This window comes from Miscanthus floridulus, chromosome 2 (genome assembly GCF_019320115.1).
Source record: "Miscanthus floridulus cultivar M001 chromosome 2, ASM1932011v1, whole genome shotgun sequence".
NCBI lineage: Eukaryota > Viridiplantae > Streptophyta > Magnoliopsida > Poales > Poaceae > Miscanthus > Miscanthus floridulus.
The window spans coordinates 118,355,285-118,376,411 of NC_089581.1; the positions used below are offsets into that span (position 1 = coordinate 118,355,285).

Genomic DNA, 21,127 nt, shown 5'->3' on the forward strand with positions numbered 1-21,127 from the left:
GTAGTGCTCACAAAGGTGATGGCAATGAACAAGCTGGGTGGAGAAGCTGATAGGCGTTTGCGACCATTGGCTTGGCTGCGCGTGAGATATCTATTTTGATCATGTCAACGAGGGCTCCACCACCATCATGGTGAATGCATATTCGATTTGGCTTATAAACAGACTAGCAACATGCATGAACATACAATTGGCCGTGACAAATTGCTACTCCCTCGGTCCCATAAAAAGTGTTGCTATGTGATTTGTGTTGATCCAACTTTTTAATGTGACTAAATTTGTAAAAAAATAATAGCAGCATTTGTATCCTTAAATAAGTTTATTATTAAAATATATTAAACAGTCGATCTAATCATACTGATTATATACCATAAATAAATGAATATTTTCTTATATATTTAGTCAAGATCAATAATGTTTGATTTCTTGGAAAATAAGAATGATAGGACGGAAGGAATAGATACTAGCACTACACAATTAAGCTTGCAAGCTCAGTAGAACGCGACAAAGTGCGACTATGCAACGAATGTGTGTGATGCGCATGAACTCGCAGCACAGGACAAAACTTCATTATTCGTTCACTATATAGTCTATATTAGTACATCACAATAATCAGGAAATCTTGGCCAACAATCAACAACAATAAATTTCTTTATTTAATTCAGCTACGATTATTCATCATCCAAGCATTTCCTCCGACCAGACCGCACTCACGAGTCACGACCGTCGTGATGCGGCTGCCGTTAGTTCTTCGCGGCCGCAGCCGCCGCAGCCTGCTGTTCGCGCCTCACCTTGGCGAACTCGACCAGTCTGCCGACGTCCGGCAAGACGGCCTTGGCAGCGTCCAGGGCGCCGAAGCGTTCCGCCCACGCCGACAGCAGCGGCGTCCTGGCGGCGTCCAAGAACTCCACGCCGCACAGCGCCTCGGTTCCTTGCAGCCACGGGAGGAGCCCGCCAAGAACGACGTCCAAGTAGCCGACGCTGTCGCCGCCGAAGAAAGGCTTTCCCTTGGAACAGACTCTCAGGGCCCCCTCCAGTGTCTCGACCGCAACGAGCAGCTGCTTCGTCCCCTCCAACCTCTCCTCCTCCGTCTTGGCACTGAATGCCTGTTTCCACGACGCCGTTATCTGCACACGTGAACAGTGAACACACATGGATGTGAGCAACATGGATCAAAATGTTGAACCGATGCAGTGAGCCATTGATGCACGAAAATTAGCGAATGGTGGTGAGACCTTGTCGTCGATGTAAGCGGCCCAGAAACGAGCAATCGCACGTTCTTGAGGGTCGCTGGGGAGGAGGGAGCGACCATTGCTCGCAAACGCCTCATCGATGTACTGCACGATGACAAGCGACTCACTGATTGGCTTGCCGTTGTGGATGAGCACAGGCACCTTCTTGTGCACGGGGTTGGACGTGAGGAGGAGGTCGCTCTTGTTATCAAGGTCCTCCTCGACGTAGTCATAGCTCAGGGCCTTGAGATGCATGGCAATTCTCACTCTGCACGCCCAGGGACTCGCCCATGTGCCGAGTAGCTTCAGCTCACCTCCTCCTGCCATTTCCTTACCTTCAAAAGTTAGTACTCAGCGATTCAGTGCGTGCAGGGTTTGGGCCTTGTTTTGCTTGCAGTCGCTTTGGTTTGCCAGGGCTCTTGGCTAACAAGACGAGCGGTATTTATGGAGCTTGGGCGATGAGGAGCATGGTGGCGGTGCCACCGTATGTGGCAACGGCAAAAGTGCATCATCCATGATGCTCGTGCCGACGTCTGAGGGGATTAATTTCCAAATACACGTGTGTTATTAGTTTGAGTGGAGGGTTTTATTCTCAATAAATAAGCAAAGATGATGACATGACTCTGAATTAGAAAGAGAGGGAAAGAGTTTCCTTTAGATGAAACTTGGTCTACACCGTTTCTAAAAGGGCATGGCTAGCGTCTGGACGGACGCGTGCAGCCCGCTGCCCCTGCCTGCCTCGCCCGCCCCTTCGCTGTGTCCACGGCTCCTTCCCAGCGACCCTGTTCCTCTCTCTCCTGCGGGTAGGACCCGGGAGTCGGGATGAGCATAAGCATGGACTCGTCCGCAGGACCCAGGCGTGCTACGCGACCCGACCACCGGCACCCGGCTCAACGTTTGAAGTAGATGAAATATTTGGAACATACACTTGGAACATGTGTGTGAAACATATGCAACATCCAGATAAAACACTTGCAACTTGCAACATGGAAATATTTACTGCAACATAAGACTAAAACAGCTGAAACCATTGGAACACACTCTTGCAACATGTGTGAAACATATGCAACATCCAAATAAAAAATGGTTGCAAACATACGTCTGAAAAACAGATGAATTTTTTTGAACAAATGCTTGCAACATGCCTCTGAAACACTTGCCACATATACAACATCCCGATTTGCGTTTGCAACATCCACATAAAACACTTGCAACATACCTCTGAAACATTTGAAACACTTGAAACACACAATTGCAACATATCAGGCGCGACACTCTAGTGGATGGCGACCACCATGTTAGGCGCGCTGAGGAACTCGATAACCGCCTCGATGTGCAGATCAGGGCTGGGAGGCGGCGAAGCAAAGAGCACCACGAACTTGCCCCCCTATGAGCTTCTTCTGCTACTAGGGCGCAAGGAGCCTCGAGGCCGGCACGACGGCACGGCTGTGACACCCTCGCTGTCTCTCGTCGCAGGAGAAGCTGATGAGGAGGACGGCGGCGTCGACGACGGTGATGGCCCCGTTCGCTTCACTGGAAAAACAAGCCGAGACACTGTTCCAGCTGATTTGTTGTGAGAGAAAAATAATATTCCGTCTGAATAAATAAGCTGAAAAGTACGGATTATAAGACAAGCGAACAGGGCTGATGAGGGCAGGGGGGTGGTAGGCGCGACTCCAGCAGCAGAGCCCGGCGTCACAGAGGCGGGTGAGGGCCACGGGGCAGAGGAAGCGGAGCAGAGCCGTGGGGCAGAGGAAGCAGAGCGGAGCCTACGGCGAGCGCGTGAGACAGAGTGGGAGATATTTTTTGCGCTTCCTCTGCGGCGAGCGCGTGAGACTGAGTGGAAGATATTCTTTTATTTGGGAAGACGGCGTCTGGGCGGCCGGACGTCCACACCGTATCGCTTCTAAAACATGAAAATTAATCTACGTGGATCAAAAGTTTCATTTCATCCAATATTCCTCTAAGGCTCTGATCCCGCAACACGCATTAAATGATATGTGACCAGCCTATAAAACAATAAAATTAAAATTATGTATTATAAGATATACGAGAGTTCTCAGTATTGCCTCATCACACCCGCCGTTGGACTCCACATTTGTTTCTTGTATTGCCACCGGTAAGGTGCATGTTCAATGCTGCTCCACCGTATGCTGGGGTCTAGAGACTATCAAATAGCTTCTCAAAATCTAGTATATATAGGTGCCATCTTGTACTTCGAAACTAGCAGTTTGTTCGGCTGGCTGGCTGGATCATGGATTATTACTGCTGGCTGGTTTGGTGTGAGAGAAAAATACTATTTTGGTTGGAAATTTACGATCGTATACGAGTAAGCCCAGCCTGCCCAACAGGCTGTAGTTCCACAGCCCGAAAACTAGTCTTTGACATTTAAAAAACCTTTTCCAAAAATGAGAGTTGCATGCTTTAATTTGAAATTGGACAGTGTATTTGAGGTCAAATATTTATTTATGTGTAGGCTGTAGTTCCACAGCCCGAAAACTAGGCTTTGACATTTAAAAAACCTTTTCCAAAAATGAGAGTTGCATGCTTTAATTTGAAATTGGACAGTGTATTTGAGGTCAAATATTTATTTATGTGTCCATAATAAAACGATTATTTGGAGTCAGAGGCATTGTATATTCTTAATTAGGCGGTCTGTTATATCTAGGCCTCCTTGACCTTTAGGATAACACAAGATGTCTGAAAGGTCCTTGTTGGTTTTGGTAATTGAGTGACAACCTAGATGGACTAATTGTGTTTATATGAAATACACAGGTGATTAGTCCATAGGTACATGTGTGTGAGCAACATATGCCATAAAGGTGAAAATGGCTTGGAGATGTTGCAAAGCTCACACATGTGATGATGAAGGAGCTTAAATGCACATGAGACATGACATTGAGTCATGTGATCAAGGTGGAGAAGATCAAGACAAGACTTGGCTTGATGGACCGGTTGCAAGCGTGAAGGGCAAGTCGAAGGCTTTGGAGTGATGGACCGCGTGGCGGTGAAGCTTGAGCAAGACTTGGCGCCGATGGACGATGGCAACGGTGAAGAGCAAGTAGAGTCAAGATCGATGAACCAATATGATCATGTGATGATATGAAGTGGATCATATCATTGTTGATCGTGTTGGTGCATGTGTTGCATCGACATTGGAGGAGATGGAATGGAATGCGCAAGGCAAAGGTATAACCTAGGGCATTTCATTTCACCAGTTATAGGTGTGTAGAGAAGTTTATGACCGGGTTTAGGATAGATAGCCGTACTATCAAGAGGGGCAAACTTGTTTGCATATCGGTCATCTAGTGCCACTCGAGTGATCTAACTTTGCATTGTCGCTAGGATCGAGTGGCGTGGCAAGTTGAGTGGCTAACATCCTTTGGGAAATGATTGTGAAAATGCTAACACACTTACACATGGTGGTGTACACTTGGCGGTGTTGGCACATTTACAAAGGTGGTGGTGTTTGCAGGGTTGAGATGGGTTTGCAAGCTCGGCGGGATTCGGCGCTTTTGGGAAAATGGAATGTCTATTTTCTATTCTACCGGATGCAAATTCTTGTGGTTAGCACACTTGAGCAAGGGTGAAGAGAATGGAGAAGATGCTGGCGTCGGTCAACTGACCGGACGCTGGATCTGAATGCACCGGACGCTGGCAGTCTGCGTCCGGTCGCGCTGATGTACGGTGATGCAGTAGCTGGAGAGTGACCGGACGCTGGCTACGTCCGATCGTGTTCGACCGGACGCGTCCGGTCATGCTCGGGAGCTTACTGGAAACGACCGGACGCTGAGGGTCCAGCGTCCGGTCAGTTGAAGTTGCTGCGTCCGATCAAGTCAAGTGACCGTTGGAACCAGGACACGTGGTCGTCTGCGAGCGACCGGACGCTGAGGTCCAGCGTCCGGTCAACACGATCGGAGCGTCCGGTCGGCCCGACCGTTGCCCAGTGAAGGGGTAACGGCTAGTTTAGCCCTTGGGGCTATAAATAGAAGTGGCCTTCGGCCATGGCTGGTGCGGAGCACCTCAAGGGACTTAGTGTCCATGCTTGTGAGTGCTTGGGAGCCCTCCATCACACACACACTTGATAGTGATCATTCGATTGTGTGAGTGAGCGATTCTAGTACGATTGCATCGTGAGGTTGCATCGAGTGGCACTAGGTGATCGAGTTGTAAGCCGGTGGTGCTTGTTACTCTTGGAGGTTGCCACCTCCTAGACGGCTTGGTGGTGGTCTCCGTCGAAGCGCGCAAGAAGCTTGTGCGGCGCTCCGGAGAAGTGCTTGTGAGGGGCATTGTGCTCGCCCCGCGGGAGTCGCGAAGAGCAACTCTAGTAAAGCGTGTCATTGAGCTACCCTCACTCAAGGGGTAGGTTCTTGCGGCGCCCGACGTGCGGGCTTAGCGGGTGATGCTAATTAGCCGCCGAACCACCAAGTGAGCGGTCGACACAACGGGGACTAGCGTGTTGGCAAACACGTGAACCTCGGGAGAAAAATCATCGTGTCAACCTTATTCTTCCCGTTGGTTTGCATCCCCGTTACACAAGCTTGAAATTACTTTTATACATATTAAGCTTGTGTAGTTGCTCTTGTAATTAGATAGCTTGTGTAGCTTGCTAATTACCTTCTTGCTTGTGTAGCATAGAAGTAGCTCACTTGCGTGGCTAATTTGGTTTTAGTAACCTTGTTAGTCACATTGCTTAGTTTGTGTAGCTAAGTATTTGCGCTCTCTAATTAGGCATTGGTTGCCTTGTTATTGAGCATTGCTAGTGAGCATCATTAGCTTTGTGCTTTTTCTTACTAGCATGTGTAGGAGCTCCCTTGTTGCTTAAAGTACTAGTGGCATAGGTTTGTGTGACCTTGCTCCTAGAATTGTTTAGGAGAGCTCTAGCTAGCCCGGCACCTTAGTTGCATAATTAGTATCTTTGCAAGGTGCTAGTGAACATATATAGTAGGGTATAGTCTTGGCTAGACCGATAATTTTAATTCCGTATTTGTATCGGTTAGCCGACGCAATTAAGTTTTAGAAAAGACTATTCACCCCCCTCTAGTCGCCATCTCGACCCTTCAATGTCCTACTTAGCAAGGGGTATTTAAGGTTAGTATTATTGCCTTGCTTAAAAATGAACCTTGACCAGTAATAATCTAGTTGTTTTAGAGTACCTTTTGACATCTCAAATGACGACATTATAAACATGGGTAAGTTACTAACACCCCGTTCGTTTGGGCTTGTTTGGCTTATAAGCCGTACTTTTTCAGTCAATGAACAGTATTTTTCTCTCACATCAAATCAGCCAACAGTACTTTCAGTCATGGCTTATCAGCCAAACAAACCCAAGTGAACAGGACGGTAAGTTATTGGAAGGCATCATGGATTAGTGATTGGAAGGAGACTGGATGGAGCACCTGACTTAGCTTGTGCTGCATGTCCTGACCAAACGAGCGGAGTTGTTAACCAAGCCAGCAGGAGACTGAATGAAGCTCTTTGAGTTGAATAACGAAATTATTCTCTCCCTAAAAGGCACAATCATGGACGTCCAGTTGTTCACGTTTTCTATGAAGTGGCTCAGCTGCTGTAAATAAAGAAAAAATAAAAGAGCAGAAAACAAGACTCCTGCATCGCGGTAGGTGATTAGGGCCTGTCTTGCACGAAAAGCATATGCGCACGACTCATCGTGCATGCGAAATGGTGATTAGCCCCAAGTAAGCTCTGACAGAGGTCCAATTTCACTACTATGGCCTTTTTTAGTTCTTTCTCTAAAATTTACTCCATATCATATTGGATATTTAACACATACATGTAGTATTAAATATAGACTAAAAATAACTAATTGCACAGATTGCGATTAATTTGTGAGACTAATTTTTTAAGCCTAATTAGTACATGATTTGACAATGTTGTGCTACAGTAAACATGTGCTAATGATAGATTAATTAAACTTAATAAATTCGTCTCACGGATTACTGAGAACTTTTGTAATTTGTTTTATTATTACTATCCGAACACTCCCATATCACACCCCGATATGACATCTCTAAATTTTACTCCTTGAATTTAAACACCACCTGTAAAACAGAGTAGCCCTTTTTATGCTGAGTACATCGACTTTTGGGTCAGAGCCGACTTTGTTGTCCAAGAACTTCGGGCATAGCTTCCAGTCGAAGCATGCAACTTTTCTTCTCATCAGGGCACATCTGATCCCCCCCCCTCTCTCTCTCTCGGTCAATTAATGCTCGTATTTTAAGGCAACTTCATGCTTCCAGTTCCATAGATATTCAGCCCGATTGGCAGGTCATAAATGATCGTATACGATCGTAGATTATAAGCTGAAACGGTATTTTTTTTCTCACACTAAACCAGCCAAACCAGTCAACAGTAAATAATTCACAATCCAACCCAGCCAGCCGAACAGACTGATTACTTGCCATGTCGGAAATAACAATTTTATTATCGACTCAAACGAGGGCAAAGAAGACAAAATCCATAATTTTGTTACCTTCTCAGGGACTATATAATCGTGAAACATCTTAAATTAGAGTTTGTCAAACTAGTATTTTTTAGCATGCAACTTACATTAAACTTCAACGATTTGGTTTAAGATTGATATACTAGCTGATCAAGGCTTGGAAAACTTACATGCAACGTCACTTTGAGCAGAGGCAATTTTCATAACCCCAATTCCGCAGACGCACTTGTAGTGCGGTGGTCTGTGCTCACGGTGGTGAGCCAGCCGGCCAGAGTCTCTCCCCACGTGACCTAGAAATAAATTACAGATCCCATGATTTCTATATTCCAACAAGGACTAAATATGTCTGTGTTTCTTAGGATTTTAACACAAGACCCAACCACGTGACTATATAGCCGATGCTATTTCTTTTAAGTACACAATTTTAAATCTTATATTGTATATTTGACACTCCAAACAGTCTTAAATGAAAAAGTCGTTAACTGCAATATTCTTTTAACTACACAATTTTGAATCTTATATTGTATATTTGATACTCCAAATGATCTCAAATGAAAAAGTTATTAACCGCAAAATTATAGATCTCAACGTTAGTGTTCCTTCGACAGTGGCGAATCTAGGATTTTAACTTAGGGTACGCCGCACAAAAAAAATTCATATCCAATTCAGTAAATCTATTTTAGCAATTCGGTAATATTTGTAAAATTAACGACGTGATTCGGTATATATGCACTAAGTAACATGATAAGGCTTAAATTCATGAATTAAGTTGAAACCATCCACTAAATACAATATAATACAATATAAATAGTTCAAAAGCCATACCGATAATAGAAATATGGACATAAAAGAGTACTAGAGACTTACAATGCTATTTTTTGGATTATTTTATTTGAAGCTTCCAAAAGACATAAATGTCTTGATTATATCATCTTCATTAACTTCAAAGAAAATTTCCCGCTCAACAAAAGTGACTAGACAATCATCCAAAAAATATTGAAAATCACAATGTTAAATAATTAAACAATTTGTTATTTGTGATGTTAGCAAATACTTTCTCCGTTCCAAACTATAAGATGTTGTTTTCTAGATTCAGCTTTTTCTACGCACCTACTAGATATATAGTATAAGCTATGAATCTAGAAATGGTAAAATATCTTATAATTTGAGATGAAGTAGCTATGAAAGTAGACAATAATTTTGTATACAAAGACGAAGAGCAGAAGATTAAATTTTAACTAAGAGAAATAGCAAATCGGTGAACCTCTATGTGATTGCGTGGTTGTGCAAACTGAACTGTAGACGAGTGGTTGATTAGAAGGCCGCAGGCCAGAGGCCAGAGGATACTGGCCACCAGGACCAGGGCGTCCCTGTCGCGTCGGGTGGCGGCGTCAGGGCGGCGGCGTGTTTCGACCTCAGCTCGGATCGACGGATAGAGATTAGAATACAAGAAGCCGAAGGAACGCGTGTACGTACTGAGGTATGTGGAGAGCCTTCAGCCTTGCCGCGTGGGCCGCGTCCTGGGCCGCGTGGCTTCCGCTTCCGTGATGGATGGTAAGACTGTCTCCAACGTTAGAACGCAAACACAAAACCTATTCCCATGATTTGAGTCATCTATAGAGAAATGGTCACCCACCCAAAACATTCTCTCTCCAACAGCGAACCCAGTTTTCTCCGTCCGGTGACGCTCCGGTGCCGCTTGCTCCTCCGTCTTCGTCTTCCCCGTGGCCGGCCACCAAGCTGCGAGCTCTGGCGCAAGATCCAGCGAGCCGCGCGGCCCCTTCGCGCGGACGGTTTTGGATTGGAGCTCTGGAAAGGGCATGTGACGAGGACGGGCAAAGCCAAAAAAACAAAGAGAAAAGCTTCTCTCATGTATCTGACGAACACGATGAAGATGAACATACGTGGGCCAGGAAATCAAACAGCGCAGCAGCATTTAGGCCAGCATGCTCGTCCAGTCTCTGTCCTGGTTCGCTGTGTCCCCTCCCTGTTTCAGCAAATCAAATCAAATTAAGACCAGAAACCGAGCGAAGAGTCCCGATGGGCTCCTCGTCCACTCCGGCGGCCGCGGCAGCGGCAACAGCGGCGCCGAGCCGGCGCAAGGTGGCACTCTACCTGGCGCTCCTCACCCTGCAGTACGGCGTCCAGCCCCTCATCTCCAAGCGCAGGGGTCGGGGTAGAGCCCGGAGACGTTCCACCCCTTGCCGACGAAGCTCTCGATGGCGGCGTACACGGCCCTGCGTTCCTTCTCCTCCACGGGGGCCATCGCTGCCGCGGCCGCTGCGGCCAGGGCGTCCGCGCCGTCCTCCTCCGCTTGCTGCCCCGCGCAGCCACGGAGCAGCAGCGTCGCCGAGACCCAGAGCAGCGCCGCCGAGACCCAGAGCGCTGTCGGGAGGGGGCGCCGCGCGAGCCGCCTCCGTCCCCACCGCGAGCGGCACCGATTTGCGTCGTCTCTCCGTGGAGACGCGTATTTGCGTCTCGGTTCGCCCTGAACGCAAAATGCGTCCCCTGTTTGGATTATCCATTGGAGCGTATTTTTTTATACTCAAAACATTGTGAATGACCTATTTTGGGTATGAGTTATGTTGTTGGAGACAGCCTAAGATCGGTGATCCAGGTGACTTTTTTTTTTATATATGAATACATGTATAACACTTATATTATATTGGTTGCTTACCGGACAGACAGGGTATGCCGGGCATACCCTGTGGCCTCGCCACTGTCCTTCGAGCGCACATACCAGCTACGTGATGCGACACATGTCACTGTATGGCTAACGCTATTCTTTTGACTGCGTAATTTTAAATCTTATATTATATAGTTGACGCTCCAAACGATCTCAAATGAAAAAGTTATTAATTGCAAAGTTGTAGATCTCATTGAGTACTATAACTTTGATGTTGACTTCATCTCCTTCGATATTTTTAATCATCTCAAATTTAATCTAAGATCTTATATTGCATATTTAGACTTGTAAAACATCAAATCAAAATGTTGTCAACTACAAAGTTTTGGATCTATTTAAACTTTACAATTTTGTTATAAAGTTTATCTTAATTCAATATCATATCAAAAAGTTATAATTTTATAGAAAATAGGTTTTCACTACCGGTTCTTGGATTCAGCCAACAACGGCACTATCGCTGCCGGTTCAATCCACGAACCGGCAGTGATAAATTTATCACTGTCGACTCCATAAAACGGGAGTGATAGTCCGATAATGATTATATGTTCTGTCGTGGTGCTAATTCTCTTAAGCTTTGTTTGAATGCTCATATATTCATATCAATTCACATGTGTTGAGGTGGATTGAAGTGAAAATTACTTTAGTTTCCATCTCAATCCAACTGAACACATGTGGGTTGAGATCCAACGGGCCCTTAGTCATAAGGGATGAAGCCAAATGTTAATTTCTTTATTATTAGAAAAATGGGCGTACATTTCGTATGGACGATCAACTGCACTGAAGTAGAGAGAAGCCAGATAATCTTCTGATTTTGAGAAGGATGTTGTGCACAAAGAAGTACTGCTACTTGTCCACTTTCGCACAATGTAGTGCGGTACTACGAGCACCCGAACGTCCGTACTAGCGTCCATGGCTGCAGTCTGTTTCCACATGCCATTTCGCGCGTCCATGTGGGGGCATGTGCTGCTCAGACATCGCCTACCCGCACCTGCATTTCACGCACCTATGTAGGGCCCGTGCTGCCCGAGCGTCGCCCGCACGGGACCGCTCGTTCTCCCTCACACTTTCCACGCATATCCCATATGCAACACGCGATCTACTTTTAAAACATCCAGATGCAATATGTCAGGTTCATAAACCCAGGGTCCCCAATGGACCTGCTTCCCTGCAAAACACGGCCCAGCAGGCGGCACAGCGACGACGTGCACCTGGGCCGGTCCAGATACATAATAACGGCCAAGACAACGACCGGTCTCCGACCGGAAGGCCTGGCCAAGGTGGGACCACAGTCCGACTCCAACCTCCTTCTCCGACCGAGGATACACCGGACCTCTGCTTGCTACTCTTACCCTACCGACACGGTTGGGGCCGACTGGGAACGACCGACCAGGGACGTCCGCTCGGTGAGGGCCCGGGGATCAGGCAGAGCAGATAAGGTAAGATGCTCAAGTCAACCGCAATACCAAGGAACGTACCCTGCCATGCCCCGTGCACCTGTAGGATGGAGCCACCAGGCCATGCCAAACAGACACTATACAACCTTCTAGATATGGCAGAGCACAAACAGTATTGTAGGCATCGACGTTTGCCATACCAGGCGAACACGGTAGAGCATGCCAGATGCGTCTGAACATAAACAGTATTATGGGCGCCGACGACCATCTCGTACCCAACAGCGTGGGAAACAAGACTAGGTAGCACATGTATACACTCTATCTCTCTGACTTGTAAGGCCATCCCTTTCAACTATAAAAGGGGATACGCTCTCTCCCAACAAAAGGACACTAGACGACTCGAGGACTCAAATAGCTCAATAGCTCTAGAACTCGACAGTTACATAGAGCATATGCTCCAATACTTAGCGCACGTTAGAGCATCCATCACTCTCTTCCATTAGGTTCTGAGTCCGACCGGGCCTTGAACAACCCCTTCTCATTCCTACTCATTTGTAACCCCACAACAAACTTCGAGCACATAGGCTCAGGAATAAAGGCATCGACCGACTGAAACTGGACATATGACACGTAGCCTAAACCAGTATAAATCCTGTATCATTGAGTGCTAGGCCATATCTGATCACAACGCACGGCAAAACTACAAATATTTTCTTGTTGGTCACTTTTCGCACCGACAGTTGGCGCCATCCGTGGGGAAGACGCCGTGCGTTCACGCTTTTGGTCATCGGATGGCCCACCTTTCTACCATCTTTGGCATGGCGGGCTCAAGCGATATGATTCGCTTCGGCTCGCTGGAGTTTCCCATGCTCCCACCTGTTGGGATGTGGGTTCCTCCCGTCTTCGAGCCGCTCCAGACTTTACTTTTTGGAAGCCTAGACTTCGTCGCCGACCAGCTCGGCGTACTCCACCTCCACGTCCACTAGAGGAGGAGCGCCCTCCACCGGCCCTAGGCCACTCGGTGACCTCAATGTCGAGACACTCGTGCTTCGCCTTGAGCCCATGCTGGGCTCAAACCCCATGGTGAGTGATGTACATATTGTTCTTTACTCATTATTTAACACCTTCCGTCGACTCTTCGGAGGGACCCCATTGTCCCCACCGCGATCGTCGTATGACCGGCTCCCCTACGACTTCGCGTCCCCCGTGGATGCATGCGCGCAGGGGCTCCGAAGGATGCTGACACCGCCCCCTCTCACGTCTGAGTTCGTAGGGATGGCGGGCTATGCTCTTGCCTCCTTCCACGACCTCGTCGATGACGAGGTTAAAAGCGACGGCTCCAGCATCGGTGACGTCATGGCACCTGGCCACCCTCCGTCCTAGGAGTGCAAAATGGTGGACGCCCTAGGATAGCCACCGGTGGTAGTGGAGTCTCTGTAGACTCACACCCTCCGAACCTCCGTGTGAAGGCCCTGGCACATGCGTAGGAGCATGGCGAGGAGTTACGACAAAGGCGATAGAGCCAGCCGCCACCTGCGCTAGCATGCTCGGCGTAGCACGCTGCGCCACATTTGCATAACCTAGCGACACTCAGGGTTGCGCCCATCAGGTCCAGCGTAACATCCTGGATGAAGGGAACAACGCCCCTTAGTTTGCTCGAGCTGGCTAGAACATCGCTGCTGCGGCGATGCTTCTACGTGGCCTCCCCGAGCCTGCGACCCTAGGAATAGGCAATCCACTAAAACCTCTGGGCACTAGTGGAGACCGCCACCATTCAGCAGGCGGAGAGCTTTGTGTCACAACACCAACTCGTGGCCTCTTGCGCCATCGGGGGACTAGGGCCACATCAGCCGAATAGCTCCATCCACTCACCACTACAGTTGCCGAGCATGGGGTAGGAAGCCACGGCTGCACCGTAGCCTAACCCGGCACCCGCCTCACGCCAACCACCTATGCGTGAATGGCTCGGGCTGAACCATGATGCTCACAGCGTCATCAACAATCGACGCCACGCCCGACACGATGATGACGTCCATTGAGTTTTGGCCAGAGCTGGCGGCGCGGGCCCCAACCTGACCATCGAGGAGTGCGGGGACACGCACCCCAGGCATGGTGGCCGACCAAATGATCGGAGCCCCAGCCTAGATGGCCTAGGGCCATGGGCCTTTGGTCGTCGTATCTAGAAAGTGTCGTTCCCATAGCGCTTCCGACCACCCACTAACATCGCCAGATACACCGGGGAGAGAAACACCAGTATATGGCTCGAAGACTTCCGGCTTGCCTACCAAGCCAGAGGAGTGGATGATGATTACTTTATCATCCAGTACCTCCCCATCTATGTGGGGGAGCATGTTCAAGCATGGTTTGAATTCCTTCCTCCTGACAGCATCCGTGATTGGGTGGATCTCAAGAGGGTCTTCGTCGGAAATTTCTAGGGGACATATGTCCATCCCAAAAATTCTTGGGACCTCAAGAGTTGCCAGCAGGAGCCCAATAAGTCCCTACAGGATTACATCCACAAGTTCTCAAAGCACTACAATTCCCTTCCTAATGTTGTTGACGCGAACGTCATCAGTGCGTTCCTCTCTAGGACAACCTACAAGTCCTTGATCCATAAGCTCGGCTATGTGAAGCCCCATACCACACGCGACCTGCTTGACATCGCCACAAACCATGCCTCCGGTGAGGAGGCGGTTGGGACTGTCTTCTGCTATGGTCAGGACAGGGTCAAGGCCAAGCGTGAGGACCAAGGTAAGGGCCCCTCCACACAAAAGGGCAAGAAGAACAAGAAGGATCGATGCTGATCGGCCAACCCAGTTTTGGTCGCCGTGGCCAACCATGTGGGCAAGCAACCCTAGCAGGGCTAGCCCAACCACTTCGACAAGCTCATGGAGAGTCTATGCACCAACCATGCCTATCCAGTCAAACATCACTACAAGGACTGCGAGCTCCTCAAGCGCTTCCTGTGGTAAACCGCCTAGCCAAAGGAAGGGAAAGGCAAGGAGGAGGCAGCAAAGAAAGGAGGCATGGTGGGCAAGGATGAAGATGGCTTCCCCAACCTCGAGGAATGCCTCATGATCTTTGGGGAATCCAACGCCATCCACTCCAAGCGCTAGCACAAGGTACGCTACAGAGAGGCATGCACCGCCGAGTTGGACATCCCCTCTTTCCTTAGCTAGTCGGACTCCCCAATCACTTTTGATCAGAGAGACCATCCTTCCCACATCACCCGACTGGGTCACTACCCGCTCATCATCGACCCCATCATCCACAAGAAGCGCCTCACCAAGGTGCTGATGGACAGAGGTAGCGGTCTCAACATTCTCTACGTCGACACCCTTGACGCCATGCGCATCCCCCAGTTAGAGCTCCGCTTGGTGAGCTCTCCTTTCCACGGTGTGATCCTAGGGCCACAAGCATATCCACTTAGGTAGATCGACCTGCCCATCATGTTTGGCGACCGTACCAACTTTTGCTCAGAGGTTCCAACCTTCAAGGTAGTGGACTTTCCAGGGTCCTACCACACTATCTTGGGGCAGCCACACTATGCCAAGTTTATGGTGATCCCCAACTACACCTACCTCAAGCTAAAGATACCAGGGCCAAACGGCGTCATCAACTTGGGTAGCACCATTTTGCATGCCTACTCATACGACCATGAGCATTACGAGGTCGCCACTGCCATCATCAACTCTGCCAAGCTCCTGGAGCTCAAGAATTCGGTGACTCCAATAGTCCCTGACTGCAATGAGCCGACCTCCTGAAGCACCTTCCATCCAACCGATGAAATCAAGGCAATGGGGATCGATCCCACTGACTAGACCAAGATGGTGCGGATCAGGACCAAGCTACCGGCCAAATAGGAAAGCGAGCTCTCTGACTTCCTACATGCCAATCATGATGTCTTCACGTGGAAACCTTCTGACATGCTAGGCATACCAAGGGAGGTCGCTGAGCATGCACTATGCCTCGTCCTAGGCTCAAAGCCCGCCAAGCAACGCTAATGTCGCTTTGACAATGAGAGGCATAGGGCCATAGGCGAGGAGATCGCCAAACTCCTGGCAGCTAGATTCATCAAAGAGGTATACCACTCCGACTAGCTAGCTAATCCTGTTCTTGTGAAAAAGAAGAATGGGAAATGGAGAATGTGTGTTGATTATACTAGCCTCAACAAGGCATGTCTAAAGGACCATTTTCCTTTGCCATGCATAGACCAGATAGTCGACTCCACCTCAGGATGCAAAATCCTCTCCTTTCTAGATGCCTACTCAGGCTACCACCAGATCATGGTGAAAGAGTCCGACCAAGTCATGACTTCATTCATCACCCCATATGGTTCGTACTGCTACGTAACCATGCCTTTCAGTCTGAAGAACGTTGGCGCCACCTATCAATGGTGCATGTAGCGATGCTTCACTGACCAAATCGACCCACCCGACCAACCTGACCAAGTCGAGCGGTTGAAACCAACAATCGCCATCTATGTAGATGACGTAGTGGTGAAAACGGCTCATGCTAGCGACCTGATCGCAAACTTGGCCGCAACATTCATGAACCTCTGAAGGTTCAGCTTCAAATTGAATCTCGAAAAATGTGTTTTCAGGGTTCTGAAGGGGAAGCTGCTTGGATACATCATGTCTGAGTGCGACATCGAAGCCAACCCAAAAAAATCATGGCCATCTCCAACATGGGCCTGATACGCAATGTCAAGGGCGTATAGAGGCTCACCGACTGTTTGGCTGCCCTGAGCCGATTCATCTCCCGACTAGGCGAAAGAGGGATGCCTCTCTACAAACTTCTTAAGAAGACAGACACATTCGTCTGGACAAAGGAGGCACAGTAGGCATTGGAAAGCCTCAAAGCATCGCTGACGTCAGCACCAATCATCGTCGCTCCCGAACAAGGTGAATCCCTCCTCCTCTACGTCACGGCAAGCAACCACGTTGTAAGCGCCGGCCTCGTCATCGAGAGGGAGGAGCTAGAACACCCCCTAAAGGTCCAACGACCACTCGACTAGTGTACTTCATCGGTGAGGTACTCACTGACGCCAAAATCCGCTACCCCCAGGTTCAGAAGCTTCTATATGTCATGCTGATGGCGACCCAAAAGCTCCTACACAACTTCACCGACCATGAGGTCATGGTCATTGCCTCGTACCCACTCAGGGAGATCATCCATAACCACAACACTGTTGGCCGAATCTCCAAGTGGGCTCTCGAGCTCATGGGCCACGACATCAGGTATGTCCCCCACACCGCTATTAAGTCTCAGGCTCTCATCGACTTCATCATCGAATGGACGGAAGTCCAACTCCCAACCCTAGACGTCACCCATGAGTACTGGACAATGTACTTCGATGGGTCAGTCATGGCGCCTAGCTCAGGGGCTGGAGTGGTTCTGATCTCCCTGGATGGGAGCAGGCTCTGCTACGCAATCCATCTCCATTTTTCAGCCTCGAACAACACCGCGGAGTACGAGGCCCTCATCAACAGACTACGCATTGCCGTCAAGTTCGGCGCCATGCGGCTATATGTCCATGGTGACTCATAGTTGGTTGTCGACCAAGTCATGAAAGAGTCCTCCTACAAGAGCCCTCTCATGTCAGCATACTACCAAGAGGTGCGCAAGCTCGAGGGCAAGTTTTGAGGGATCGAACTACAACATGTCTCCCGAAAAGACAACAATGTCGCTGACTTCCTCGCAAAATTGGCTACCAGGCGGGTTCTGTCTCCAGATGGGGTCTTCATCAATGATCTCCACGTGCCGTCTGCACATGTTGTGGAGGATCCGACTCCATTGCGGCTCAACCCCAACCAAGTGCTTGGGGGCTCCAACATCCCAACACGATATGACCCTAACTAGGTGCTCAGGGGCTCATGCCCTAACATTCCTATCGCAACATCAATAGGTGATACTGCCATGATGACACTCGATCTGGTCGACTGGAGAGCACCACTGCTCGCGTAACTCCTTGAGGAGGTTCTTCCACTGGAAGGTACTAAAGCACGATGAATCACTCGACGCGCCAAGATGTTTGTCGCCATCGGTGGCGAACTTTACAAATGGAGTCCGTCGGGAGTACTCAGAAGTGCTATAGGGTTGAGATGACAGACTAGAGGGGGGTGAATAGTCTTTTCTAAAATTAATCATGTCGGCTAACCGAAACAAGCGCGGAATTAAAAGGATCGGTCTAGCCAAGACTACACCCCTCTATCTATGTTCTTTAGCACCTTCCAAAGATACTAATCAAGCAATAAAGGTGTCGGGCTAGCTAGAGCTCACCTAACCAATTCTAGGAGCAAGGTCACACAAACCTATGCCACTAGTACTTTAAGCAACATGGGAGCTCCTACACATGCTAGTAAGCAAAAGCACAAAGCCACCTAATGCTCACTAACAATGCTCAATAACAAGGCAACCAATGCCAAATTAGAGAGCACAATTACTTAGCTACACAAACTAAGTAATATGACTAACAAGGTTACACAAACCAAATTAGCCACGCAAGGGAGCTACTTCTATGCTACACAGGCAAGAAGGTAACTAGTAAGCTACACAAGCTCAATGTATGCAAAAGTAATTACAAGCTTGTGTAACGAGGATGCAAACCAATGGGAAGAACAAGGTTGACACGGTGATTTTTCTCCCGAGGTTCATGTGTTTGCCAACACGCTAGTCCCCGTTATGTCAACCACTCACTTGGTGGTTCGGCGGCTAATTGGCATCACCCACCAAGCCTGCACGTCGGGCACCGCAAGAACCTACCCTGAAAGTGAGGGTAGCTCAATGACACGCTCAACTAGAGTTGCTCTTCGTGGCTCCCGTGGGGCGAGCACAATGCCCCTCACAAAGCTCTTCTCTGGAGCACCGCACAAGCTTCTTGCGGGCTTCAACGGAGACCACCACCAAGCCATCTAGGAGGTGGCAACCTCCAAGAGTAACAAGCACCACTGGCTTGCAACTCGATCACCTAGTGCCACTCGATGCAACCTCACGATGCAATCGCACTAGAATCGCTCTCTCACACAATCGAATGATCACTATCAAGTATATATGAGACGGAGGGCTCCCAAGCACTACTACACAAGCCATCAAGGCTCTAGTGTGCTCAGCTACCGGCCCAAGGCTGACCATGGCTTCTATTTATAACCCCACAAACAAATAGAGCCGTTACCCCTTCACTGGGCAAAAGTCGTGACGACCGGACGCTCCGGTCCGATCGACTGGACGCTAGACCTCAGCGTCCGGTCATGCGATGCACGCCACGTGTCCGTAGCTTCAAATATTGTTCGCTCGATCTCAATGGTCATATGCCAACCAGATGTAGTAGCTTGAACTAACCGAACACAGCAACCCCAGCGTCCAGTTGTTTCCAGTAAGGTACCGGACATGACCGGACGCGTCCGATCGGTCGCGATCGGACGCAGCACCAACATCCGATCACTTCTAGCTTCTCTGCTCTGCCTGTGTCACCACATGTCACCCTAACCGGACGCACCCCATCAGCGTCTAGTCACTTCTAGTGCCAGCGTCCGGTCGATGACCGACGTCTACCTGCTGACTGCCACTACTGACCGAACGCTGGAACCCAGCGTCCGGTCACTACGTGACCAGTGTCCGGTCCACTCTGTGAGACCCTTCTCACCTCTGTTCCGTTGTCGAGTTGATCCACATCAACTCCAACTTCATCTCCTTTGTAAATATGCCAACACCACCAAGTGTACACCATCATGTATATGTGTGTTAGCATTTTCACAATCATTTTCCAAAGGATTAGCCACTCAACTTGCCACACCACTCAATCCTAGCGACGATGCAAAGTTAGATCACTTAAGTGGCATTAGATGACCGATATACAAACAAGTTTGCCCCTCTTGATAGTACGACCATCTATCCTAAACTTGGTCATCAACTTCTCTACACACCTATGACCGGTGAAATGAAATGCCCTAGGTTATACCTTTGCCTTGCGCATTCTATTCCATCTCCTCCAATGTCGATGCAACACATGCACCAACATGATCAACAATGATATGATCCACTTCATATCATCATGTGATCATATTGGTTCATCGATCTTGACTTCACTTGCTTTTCACCGTTGCCTTCGTCCATCGACACCAAGTCTTGCTCAAGCTTCATCGCCACGCGGTCCATCGCTCCAAAGCCTCCGACTTGCCCTTCACGCTTGCAACTGGTCCATCAAGCCAAGTCATGTCTTGATCTTCTCCACCTTGATCACATGACTCAATGTCATGTCTCATGTACAATGAGCTCATTCATCATCACATGTGTGAGCTTTGCAACATCTCCAAACCATTTTCACCTTTATGGCATATGTTGCTCACACACATGTATCTGTGGACTAATTACCTGTGTATCTCACATAAACACAATTAGTCCACCTAGGTTGTCGCTCAATTACCAAAACCACACGAGGACCTTTCAATCTCCTCCTTTTTGGTAATTGATGACAACTCTACAAAGATATGGAAATTAAGCTCTTTTAGATTCATGTTGCTTGCCCAAGCAATTTTACCACGTGAAAAATGATTTTGGACAAGTACCACAAACCCGAAATGGTAGTATTTGCTCCCCCTACATATGTGCTAGAGTGTTTGACTTTGAAGCTCGCACATATGCATAGATTAAAATTATGGGAGAGTAATTACTACTAAATGATGCTAAGGTGTATAGAATAAACCTTTGAAGCGTGTACCAATCGGAGTTGCACCTTTAAGTTCATCCTTAGCACCATGGTTATCTAGATATCACTTGAAAATAAAAGCACTAGATGCCTTGTGAGATCAACATTAAAAGCAAGGTACTAGCATTACTTGAAAAACATACCAAGTGTCTAGCTATCATCCTATGCATGCTAGTTATCAAATCATCATTCAAGTTCTACAACTAGCATATTGAATTTGAAAGCTTATGCAATGCAAGCAAGCACATGAATATGCACATATCAAATGCAATCAATCAAAGTTCATGAGCTTGCTCCCCCTACTTGTGTGCTTCTCTTGTCCAAGAATTTTGATCCATCTCTTTTCTTCAATGTTGCTCCCTCTTTGTCCATGTCCATGTCCAACCTCTACTTCTTTGAGCTTTTATATCTTATCTCTCCCCCTTGTACAATCTCAATCTCAAAGCTTTCATATCTTTGTACAATCTCTCCCCCTTTGTCATCAATTTCCATAAAAGGTGAGCTTCTCATTGATGCAAAGGTATACGTTTGGGGTAGATGGTTGAGGCTTGAATCTTGTATTTTTTATGGACACCACTTGATTGTTGGAATGACACCATTTATAAATACCACTTGTAATTCATACCACTTGTATCTTGTGTAAGGCTTCTT

At 48.2% G+C, this 21,127-nt stretch overlaps 1 protein-coding gene across 3 annotated transcripts; it reads right to left on the reverse strand.

Moving 5' to 3' along the window:
• Positions 1 to 568: 568 nt before the first annotated feature.
• LOC136528451 (probable glutathione S-transferase GSTU6) lies at positions 569 to 9,124 on the reverse strand. Of its 3 annotated transcripts, none has more exons than XM_066521418.1 (4): positions 8,954 to 9,124; positions 7,860 to 7,979; positions 1,233 to 1,549; positions 569 to 1,124 (listed from the first exon to the last, which is right to left on the reverse strand). In XM_066521418.1, the coding sequence occupies exons 3-4, from the start codon at positions 1,482 to 1,484 to the stop codon at positions 741 to 743; spliced, it is 636 nt and encodes a 211-aa protein (XP_066377515.1). In that variant the 5' UTR covers positions 1,485 to 1,549; positions 7,860 to 7,979; positions 8,954 to 9,124; the 3' UTR covers positions 569 to 740. The 3 variants fall into 3 exon arrangements, with proteins under 3 accessions (XP_066377515.1, XP_066377522.1, XP_066377508.1); XM_066521425.1 differs by lacking the exon at positions 8,954 to 9,124 and adding an exon at positions 8,557 to 8,575; XM_066521411.1 differs by lacking the exons at positions 7,860 to 7,979; positions 8,954 to 9,124 and having other exon boundaries at positions 1,233 to 1,605.
• Between the last annotated feature and the right edge of the window lie 12,003 nt (positions 9,125 to 21,127).

Coding starts and splice junctions, on each gene's coding strand:
- LOC136528451 (XM_066521411.1), bottom strand. CDS start 1,556: ATGGCAGGAGGAGGTGAGCTGAAGCTACTCGGCACATGGGCGAGTCCC. Junction 1,125..1,232: donor CCGCTTACATCGACGACAAG/GTCTCACCACCA, acceptor TCACGTGTGCAG/ATAACGGCGTCGTGGAAACA.